We start from the raw sequence: 10251 nt of genomic DNA, 5'->3' as shown, positions 1-10251 counted from the left end.
GGCCGTGCCGGGGAGGGGCGCGGGGGGCTGGCAAGGCGGAGGCTGGGTCTGTCGCTGAGGGTGTGCGACCGCGCACGAACCCCGCGGCTGGATTTCGGTGCTGAGGCTCTGCAAGCTTAGCGAAGGGTGCTTAGGAGGTAAACTTGCTTGCCTGGTTTATAACACAAGGGCAGAAGAATACTGAGTTGAGTTTTGAGGTTGCTGTACTTTAAATATCACCACTCTGGGCTTAAATAACTTCTCAGTGTTGCTGTAGGATAATGGGAGAAAAAAACCCATGAGATTCAGAGCAGCTGGGTGACTGGAGATCAAGGATACTCAGGGCTATAATGGAGGATAATATTAGAAGAGTGTTCAGCAGAAAATGACTGCAGGATCTCAGGTTTACGTGGTCCTAAATGCTTTAGGATTATCACAGTCTCGGTTTGCTCTGATATTTCTAGTGTTTACTCTGAGGTATCTGACTTTCTCCAGTATGGAAACTGGTTTAACGTCTTGGACTAGCATCGTTCGTGCCTGTTGATAGCTTAGTCCCACCATCTGTGTTAAAGGAGTGGATTGGTGTAAAGTGTTTGTAACTCATGTCATCAGCGATTAAGAAGCTACTTGTAGTAATAGTGTGACCATATTAAGAACAAATCTACTAAGAGCTACTGAGATGAGTAGGAAGTCCTCTGCTGTTTTCCAGTAGGTGATTTTTCTAGGGCTGTGTCATCGTGACAAGTATATCTGTTTTGAGTCTTTCCTGGAAGAACTTTTTAGGAACTGATACTGTAGAACAGGCTGCTATATATGTATATATGAGTAAATATACAATTATATTTTTAAGTAATTTTGAATTTTGTCTTTGCTCTTGCCTGAAATTTTTGGTGAAGTTCAGTTTCACTGATGTCCTTTGCTTCAAGTATCATTGGATTTATGTAAATAAGTAATTCTGGGGCTGCTAATTCATGTAATTGCAATCAAACTGGATCTTCATTGTTTGAGAATCTGCAGGCTTAAACCAATTTAAATGGATGCAACTGCTTTAGTACAAGATCTTACCTTTAGATATACAACTTGTGATCAGTACCCTGATTCATCCATCTGCCAGAGAAGTTCTGCTTGTGGATTAAACAGTTTTGCATATGCGTCAGTAATGAGGAAGTTAAGTGTGTAAAATCCCCTCCCATTTGACAGTATGTAAAGTTGACTCCCTGAAACTTTCTAGCTAACTCTACGAAAAAGCTTATGTTGAGATTTTAGTGTTTCAATTTGTGTAGTTTTTGTTTGTATAGACATTACATGCACCTCATCTTGTATATTTTGCAACACTTCTCTCTTTCTTCCTTACAGGTTTTGTTCCGCCTGAAAGAATTAAACGATTGAAACTATAGATATTTACAATTTCTTCTTGGGAACAGTCAGTATCAATATGGAAGCGTAGACACCTTAGAAGGGACTTCAGTCTGAACTCTGGGAGGTAGTTCTGTGCACAAATAAAGAAACTAAGGCTTCAAATTTTTTTTTAATCTGCGGATTCTGTTTGCTTCTGTATGCCATAAGCATGGCATACAGAAAAAACTTAATTCCACAGTATAAAGCATTAGAATGTCCCGACAAAAGGCAATTCACTTATGTTAAATTTGATAACTGTATACTTGTAGCTAAGGCACCAGGTTAAAACTGAAATGCTCTCTTCAGTCTGCACTGACAATGTTCTAGACAAAAAAGTCTGGAGCTATTCCAGGCTTGTCAATTAAGACAGTTCATCCTTGTCAGAGACAGCGTATAGGATTCCCTTATCTCCTAGGTGAATATTTGATATATGTGGAGTACAAACTAACTTCTTGGGTCTTAACAATTATTACAACAATATGCAGAAGTTGAGGGGTTTTTTTGCTAGAAGTAGCAAATATACCAGATCAGTTCAGTAATGTCAGTTCAGGGGCTTTTTTTTTTTGTATGCCTTTTGAGCTTGATAAACAATTATTTTTAGCCTCCTAATGAGGTTTACAAACTGAAATCTTTATATGTGTATAAGCTGCAAATTTATCAGCTGTCTAGGGTGAAATAGCTCTTAAATCACTTAAGTTCTGGTTAAAAATGATGTCATTTTAGGTGCCCCCCATTTTAGTTTCTTTATTGACAAAGGATTTTGATAAACCCATTTGAGGTTTTCCCCCTCTGGATCCCACCTCCACTAGCCTGACAAATTGATGCTGCTCTCCCAGATATACAGTACAAGGAAAGCATATATAATTCAAGGGAAAGTCCTTTTTGACATGCTTTCTTCAGGTGTTAAAATGGGATGGGGCAGCTTTTGCACTGAAAGCAGTTGCATAAACCAAAGTACAGGAGCTTCCCAAATGTTTAAAGGCTAATCATGAGGCTAATTCTATTCACATACACATTCAAAGTTGCACATTAAAATATTTCATTTTCAGGTTCTTACTTTTGTACAGGCAGGGGTTACTCCAAATTGCCTTTAATGCACACAACTACCTCCCAGAGGAAGACTTGTCCCATTCTTCCAAAAATAGTCCATTATGAACATAATGGAAAATAGCCCTTTCTTGGCTAGCATCATGAAGCAGAGTTCTTTGTGTGGTGAACTGAAGTATGACTTATCCTGTGAACTCTACAGAATGTCGACATTTTCTGCTTTCCCTGTTAACGTGCCGGTGTCGGAGCGGAGCCTTGCCCGAGCTGGGTTTTATTACACTGGTGTGCAAGATAAAGTTAAGTGTTTCAGTTGTGGCTTAACATTGGATAACTGGCAACCAGGAGATAATGCTATGGAAAAGCATAAACAGCTGTATCCTAGCTGCAGTTTTGTTCAAAACATGCTTTCAGTTAACAACCTCGAACTGTCCTCTCATCCTGCCTTTCCGCCTCTGGTCACAAACAATCTCTCACCATCTCTACATTCCATAACACTTTCTCCAAGTTTAGAACAAGTTGGATATTTCAGTGGCTCTTTTTCCAGTTTTCCTCAAGACCCAATAACTACTAGGGCAGTTGAAGACCTCTCATTCTTGAGACCTAAACCGCACAATCCTTCTATGAGTACAGAAGATGCTAGACTACGCACTTTTCACTCATGGCCACTGACGTTTCTCTCGCCCACTGATCTGGCAAAGGCTGGACTTTATTACCTGGGGACGGGAGACAAAGTTGCTTGTTTCACCTGCGGTGGTCAGCTGAGTAACTGGGAACCAAAAGATAATGCTATGTCAGAGCATCGGAGACACTTTCCTAACTGCCCTTTTGTGGAAAACCTTACCCGCGACCAGCCAAGTTTCAATGTTTCAAATGTGAGCATGCAAACCCATGAAGCACGTGTTAAAACATTCATAAATTGGCCAACTAGAATTCCAGTTCAGCCTGAACAGCTTGCAGATGCTGGCTTTTACTACGTAGGTAAGAAAAAAGGATGTCTCCAGTTTTATTCATATTGCTATGTCAGCATTTACTTTAAAGTAAGTTTGCTAGATATTTTGCCTTTTCTGTTTTTTAAAGGCCGCAACGATGATGTCAAGTGTTTTTGCTGTGATGGTGGGTTAAGGTGCTGGGAATCTGGAGATGATCCATGGGTTGAGCATGCAAAGTGGTTTCCAAGGTAACTTGCAAAATCTTAATTGTAATTTGTCCACGTCCTTGCTGCTTAAATACTTTTAATTTTGGCAGATATGTACTGCACTTAACAGTTAATTAAAACATTTCTTCATTAAGCATGATATTTAATGCTTTACACTTTGTAATTAAAAGCTGTGTGCATCCCCAAATCACTGCTAACATTGTTAATGAGCATATTTATCATATTAATGAGCAGTCAGAAAGCAGACTAAGGAGAGCAAAAGCTGCTGAGAAGTGAAGTAGAAGGAACATCTAACTTCTTTGGGCTAGTTCTGTGTCCGTGCCGAATGTTCTTCAGCTAGTTTTTCAGTAGGTGCAGTGTAGTTCCTTAGGTGGGGAAAGGCTTGTGAAGAAGGTTTCAGCAGTTGTTTAATATGTCTCTGTTGGAAAAATGACAGAAATAACTTTCTAAAATGCACCCCATAATTCAATGGCAGTTGCATACCTAATTGCTATCTGTGCCTATGGAAATCTCCACCTACATTAATGACAGAAATTGCTGCACTAAATTTCAGGAAAGATAATTATTTACACTGAAGATCTCCAAGTAGTCTTTCATGGGCAGTTTACCAGCTACTGTTAGACTACATGGTGTATGTAGAGTTAAATGACACCTTTTGTTTCCTTCTGTGTTATGCCTGTCAATAAACGTGCTTAAGAGATGTAACTCTGCATTAGTGAAGCAGATCTGTCTTTGATAGAGGTGTTAAATTTTGTTAACTTCTTTTGAATGATTTGAGTAGGAGATAAGAACAATGAGATGCGAGATAGAAAACAGTTTACCACTGCACTTTGTAGTAATGCTGACACAGTATCGTCTCTCATGACATGCTGTTTTGATTAGAAGTGGTAGCAGAATGTAAAGCTGCTGCCTTTATATACCTAAGCCTACTGACTGCCGAACATCATGGAAAAACTTTATCAAAGTGTCACCAGATGAAGGAACAGAAACATGTATTTAAGTTTTTGTATTAGTGTTATTGTAAACCGTCTTACTCTTCTGTGTTTTTTTTCCTTTGGCAAGTACAAAATATAATTCAGGATGCTTTTGTTAATGTTTCAGGTGTGAGTATCTGCTTCGTGTAAAAGGAGGAGAGTTTGTAAGTCAAATTCAGGCCAGGTTCCCCCATCTTCTTGAACAGGTAAACTTTAGTGTTCTGTAACTGTGTTTTTCCCTTGTTGAAGAGTGCTATGCTCTTCTTGGGAGTTTGGTCCATCCTACTGCCTCATTGCTGCATATATTTCTACTAGGTTTCTAACAGACCAACGCTCTTCATGAGCACAGAAATTAAAGCAGTGCTGAACTGTGGTTAGTGGACTTGGACTAGTATACTTTAACCTGTACAGGTTACATATGGAAAGAGTTATGAGGCAGTGAGCTCCTTCACGTCAGGAGAGGGAAATTCTGATTATGTAAGTTGCAGCGAACAATGCAGATCAGTAATTGTTATTTCAGAAATCAGTCATGGACAGCCTGAATTATTTCTATCCATAATGCTTCTGGCAAGAGTAAGCCAGACTTTGCTTTGTGGAAGTGGTCAGCACTGACTTTATATTAATTATATAGTTGCACAAATTTGCAGACTTGTGTAACCACATGTAAAATGCTTAACGGATACCACCCAGATAAAAAGCTTAGTGTGGTTGATGAGGCAAGAATGTGTTAGAAACATATGTGGGGGAAAAGCAATACTCTGATACTAATGTAGTTCTGTTGTGTTCCACAGCTCTTGTCAACCTCTGATACGTCTGTAGATGAAAACATTGATCCCCCAAGTACGTATATTAAAGCATATTTTTAATCTTCCTCAGCATTTTGCAAACTTAATGATTGGCTATCCAAAGCTAACTTGCTTAACAATTCTTAGATCTTTCTTGGAAACAACAACATTATAAGGTTTTTCTAACTAATGATGGAAGTTAGGTAGCTTGGACATTGTATGGACAAAGTTCAAGGAAGCACTTTTAAGAGATCCTGTTTTTCATTTTTCCTTCTTTTCAGACTAGCAGCTCACGTTAAGATTTTTGGTTTTGATTGCTTGACATCTGCGGTATTTGTGGTCTTTAGCTTTATGGTTGGGTTAAACAGAACAAGTCAATTTGACATTTGTTAAGTTGACCTATGCTATTGAACTAGGTGGGAACAGTTGCTAAAGGGTGTCATGACTGTGCAGTTATGCCACTCCATTTTTAGGTTGACAGCTAGGTAAGTGCTCAGAGTTGAGCAGCAGTGGTCAAGGAGTGGGTTAGACAAGCTGATAAAGTGAAGTCTTTCTGAGTTGGGCTCTAGTTATTGTGGCAATAAACTCCTCCCAGAAGGTGAGTGGGTTATGCTATCATTGTCCTTGCTGGTTGAGGACAATGAGTCAGAATACCACATGTCTGGTGCTTAGGAAGTTGAATGGAAAATACTGCTCAAGAGCTGGAATAGAGCAATTGTTTGTACTATAAACTCTGAATTTTGACCCCCTCCTCCCCGACATTTTTTAAGGCTGAAGTTAGAAATTACTAAGTATAAAAAAGCTCTTGAGACACAATGGAATTCTCTGTGGCTTCCCTGGATTATCCTAGATTTTAGTGAAGGCCTGACATGGATTGAAGTTTATCGTGGATTAAATCCAACTGAATCTAAGTAACTAGCTTCCATTTTTAAAACAAACTACTTTAAAAAAAACAAAGTCTGTTTAACCATTGAAACTTTTTAATACTAGGTATTCATGTATACATGCATGTGTGTAGGTAATGTCAATGTGTCTGACTTCTGGGTGGTACAGGTATTTTATTCTTTCTATTATACATGGTGATTTTACTCTTTGATTAGTTATTCGTTTTGAACCTGGAGAGAGTCATTCAGAAGATGCAATCATGATGAACACGCCTGTGGTTAAAGCTGCATTGGAGATGGGGTTCAGTAGAAGGCTGATAAAGCAAACGGTGCAAAGTAAAATCTTGGCCACTGGAGAAAACTACAAGACTGTTAATGAGCTTGTGTCTGATCTGCTCACCGCTGAAGATGAGAAGAGGGAAGAAGAGAAAGAGAGACAATTTGAAGAAGTGGCATCAGGTATGCATAAGGCATGAATAAAAGTGAAAGCGGAAGTGGTTTCTATTATGTATAGCTTTTATAATTGTTTTCACTAAGTGATTTTGGTTTAATTGCTATTGTGATCAGCTTCTGTAAAAACATTGTCAGGGTATCTGTATGGAACTAGTTCATACAGGTGCCAAGGGTTCAGAATAACCTGATTCTCTCCACAGGAACAAAGCTTTTTTTTTTTTTTTTTTAAATTTGGGTGCCTTTATATTGCTGTTATTAAAATAAGTGGAACCAAAATACTTTACTTGGCACACACTACTATTATTTTTTTTTTTTTCAAATTTGCCTGCTCTTGAAGCTACTTGAATTGGTGAGCCACCATATCCACCTCCTAGAAGAGGCCATAAACTTTTACAAATTTAGATTCTGTGAGATGGCTAAAGGTCTGCTTTTCTGTGTCTGACTCAGCCATGTAGGTCAGCTATTTAACAGTGTTTATTTGATGTGTCTTTATCATTTCCTGTTTTAATACCGTGTCAGTTTTGAAGCCTGAAAAAAATGCTACTATATTTGAATCTGTGAAGCAGTAATGAAACTTCTCAGTTACAAATTGAATTAAGACTGCTTCTTTCCTACTTGCACGTTCTGTCAAAACCCCAGGTGGATTCAGCCATTAAATCTTAATGGAAATTATTTTTGTTGTTGTTTGTGACAGACTATTCAAAAAAAAGTAATCTGAGTCTGGTTGTGCTGTACTTCTGTTTTTCTTGCACATAATTCTGTTGGACGCTGCTTAGAAAAGCTTGATTCTATCTACACCTCAGACCTGATTTTGACTGCCACTGACTAAAGTTAATCTGTTGGTTGGCAGCGAGTTAACGTTGGTGTTATGCAGAGGTGTGGTTTTTCTTTGCAATTCTGCAGAGAATGGTAAGTCTTGCAAGCGTGAAGTTGGACAAGATCCCCTCAGACAATTTAACCTGGAGATGGGAGCAGGAGGTTTCATTGGTGAAAAGGCTTCAGCTCCGAAGATGCTTGTATGTGGTTTTAAGTCTGTTCTTACGTGAATACTGCTAAAACTTGCTGAGGTCTTTTAGTGATGTGTAGTAAGTGAACATTTCAAGTAGAGTTTAAAGAATGTATCAATTATTGTTAAGCAGAAATGCAGCTTGGAGTAATGTATTCCTAACACACCTCTAATCCCCTTTGCATTGCAGATGATTTGTCCTTAATCCGGAAGAATCGAATGGCTTTATTCCAGCGTTTAACATGTGTGCTTCCAATCCTTGGGAGTTTACTATCAGCTAAAGTGATAACGGAACCTGAGCATGATGTCATTAAGCAGAAGACTCAGACACCATTGCAAGCAAGGGAGCTGATAGATACAGTTTTAGTCAAAGGAAATGAAGCAGCCAGCATATTCAGAAACTGTCTGCGAGATTGTGACCCCGTACTGTACAAAGATTTATTTGGTAAGTCCTTTTTTTAAGGATGTAAGGTTATAGAAGTCTAACGAGTGCTGTCATAGCAACCTAAAGATAAAAAAATCAGATTCTGTTCAAGTATAGATTACTCAAATAACTAGGATTTTTTTTCCTCTTATTTTAGTGGAGAAGAACATGAAGTATGTTCCCACAGAAGATGTTTCAGGTATCTTAAACTCTTACCTTCTTACTTTTAAGGGTATTGAGAGACAAATAGCCAATATCATAAAAAAGAAAATTACTTTGGTTAAGAAATAGGTTTTATGCTTTTTACCCTTTCCTTAATTTTGCTTTGGTAAGATGGACTTAACTGAAAAAGCTAAGTGCATGTGTAGACTTGCAAGCAAGTCTGTCTGCTATAAGCTGAATGCTGTGCTTTACGCGTGGTTTTGCACCTAAGGATGTAGAGCTTTCTGGAGCTCAACAATTCAAGCACATGCTGGACTTGATCCTGGTACAAGCTCTCATTCAGGCATTTGGCAAAGACTGGACAGCGAATAGTAGGTTAGCATTTCACAGCAGGTATCATCTCTCCTTTTCTGAAGTGGATTATAGGTGTCCTAAGATCTAGCCTGACCAACAGCTGGGTTGATTAAAAACTTTTCAGACATGGGATTGAGCTTGCTCTGGTTCTTAGTCCTGTATCTTAATAAGTTAATAGACTGCAGAAAAGTACGCAAGCCTGAATATAGCCCACTTCCACCAGTCAGGCTGTGCTTCTAATAAACAAGCAAGAACAGTATAACATTTACTAAAATGTAAACATTGGTTGGTCTCGAGGACTACAGCTGGCCTCCAGTCCCTGGGCTGTTTGTCTGACATAAGTGGAAAGTACATAGTTCCTTGCATGCCGCTTCCTGAGCTCTGGAAAATGTACTTGTTTTTTCACTGCCATCTATATTTAGTGTATAAGATGCAATCGTGACAGGGAAATAAAGGGTGAAATGGAATGTGGCTGTATTCTAATTAGAATGCACATATATTCAGCCTTCTTAAAGTTAAATAATTTTTTTTTCAGGTTTACCTATGGAAGAACAATTAAGAAGATTGCAAGAGGAAAGAACATGTAAAGTTTGCATGGACAAAGAAGTTTCTATTGTTTTTATTCCATGTGGTCACTTAGTGGTATGCAAAGAATGTGCACCGTCCCTTAGAAAATGCCCTATTTGTAGGGGGACAATAAAGGGTACGGTTCGTACATTTCTTTCGTAAGGAGGGAAACTTGCACAATGTCTTTGTTCCTGTCACCCGCCAACTGCTGAAGCTTAAGCCAGCAGTGTCTTAAGAATGGAAAATTGTGGTACAGAAGATGATTAATCAACTACCTAACACTGTTGTGTAATAGCAAACAATATCATAATTACAAATATAATCAGTCTTCCTTGCCAAAGACTATTTCTGTTCGTAAAATGAACTCAATACTAAGGTGGGGTTTTTGTAGCTTTCCTTTCTGAGTAAGGAAAGCAGTTTCACTACTGTGCTCTTGTGTCAGTTTGAGTTAAAAAAAACTTTTCTGTTTGAGTTGCTAAAATGGAGCTTGGCATAACTCTTCTCATGAGTTTCCTCCGTGTGGATGTGATGAAATTAAGATTGCTTTTTTATTAATAATTAATTAACTTCAGCTACTGTTTTGGTTTTGTTTTGGTGTTCTTGTGGACTTGAGGAGAGAAGAGGCTAACTCCTGCAGGAACAAGCGGGGCTTTTAAGTTTTGTTTGTGTCTAGATACTTGTGTAAAGTCTATTAATAATAGTTTATATGAAGACTGAATTAAAATATTTTTACTTCTCAAATGAGTGTTTGTTTACTCTGTTCCCATTGTTGTCTTTTCTCTGTAGGCTGCAGTGGCTAGGATGTTGTCTTTTCCTGACAAAAGTTTGGGGTTGGCTGTTTGCCTGCAAAAGTACAGTAAAATTTAATTCTGTGTGTCTTTCATTTTTGAACAGGAAAGTGAGCTTCTCTGCTGCTTGGTGATTCCCTCTGGTAAAGTAGGAGATTCAGATTTTTATTCTTATTTAAAAAGAAACAAACACACACACCCCCAATCCCTAACAGCATCTGGTACTTCCCTCTGTCTTGTTTTTTTGTTTGGTGGGTTTTTTTTGGGGTTTTTT

At 38.4% G+C, this 10251-nt stretch overlaps 1 protein-coding gene across 1 annotated transcript; it reads left to right on the top strand.

Moving 5' to 3' along the window:
- The first annotated feature begins 1307 nt into the window (after positions 1 to 1307).
- On the top strand, positions 1308 to 9904 carry BIRC2 (baculoviral IAP repeat containing 2). Its single transcript, XM_009641762.2, has 8 exons — positions 1308 to 3402; positions 3502 to 3601; positions 4682 to 4760; positions 5346 to 5394; positions 6440 to 6682; positions 7873 to 8127; positions 8264 to 8305; positions 9158 to 9904. The coding sequence occupies exons 1-8, from the start codon at positions 2529 to 2531 to the stop codon at positions 9349 to 9351; spliced, it is 1836 nt and encodes a 611-aa protein (XP_009640057.1). The 5' UTR covers positions 1308 to 2528; the 3' UTR covers positions 9352 to 9904.
- Positions 9905 to 10251: the final 347 nt, after the last annotated feature.

This window comes from Egretta garzetta, unplaced genomic scaffold (assembly GCF_000687185.1).
Source record: "Egretta garzetta isolate BGI_Z169 unplaced genomic scaffold, ASM68718v1 scaffold547, whole genome shotgun sequence".
Classification (NCBI taxonomy): domain Eukaryota; kingdom Metazoa; phylum Chordata; class Aves; order Pelecaniformes; family Ardeidae; genus Egretta; species Egretta garzetta.
This window is presented reverse-complemented; position numbering and strand designations above follow the sequence as displayed.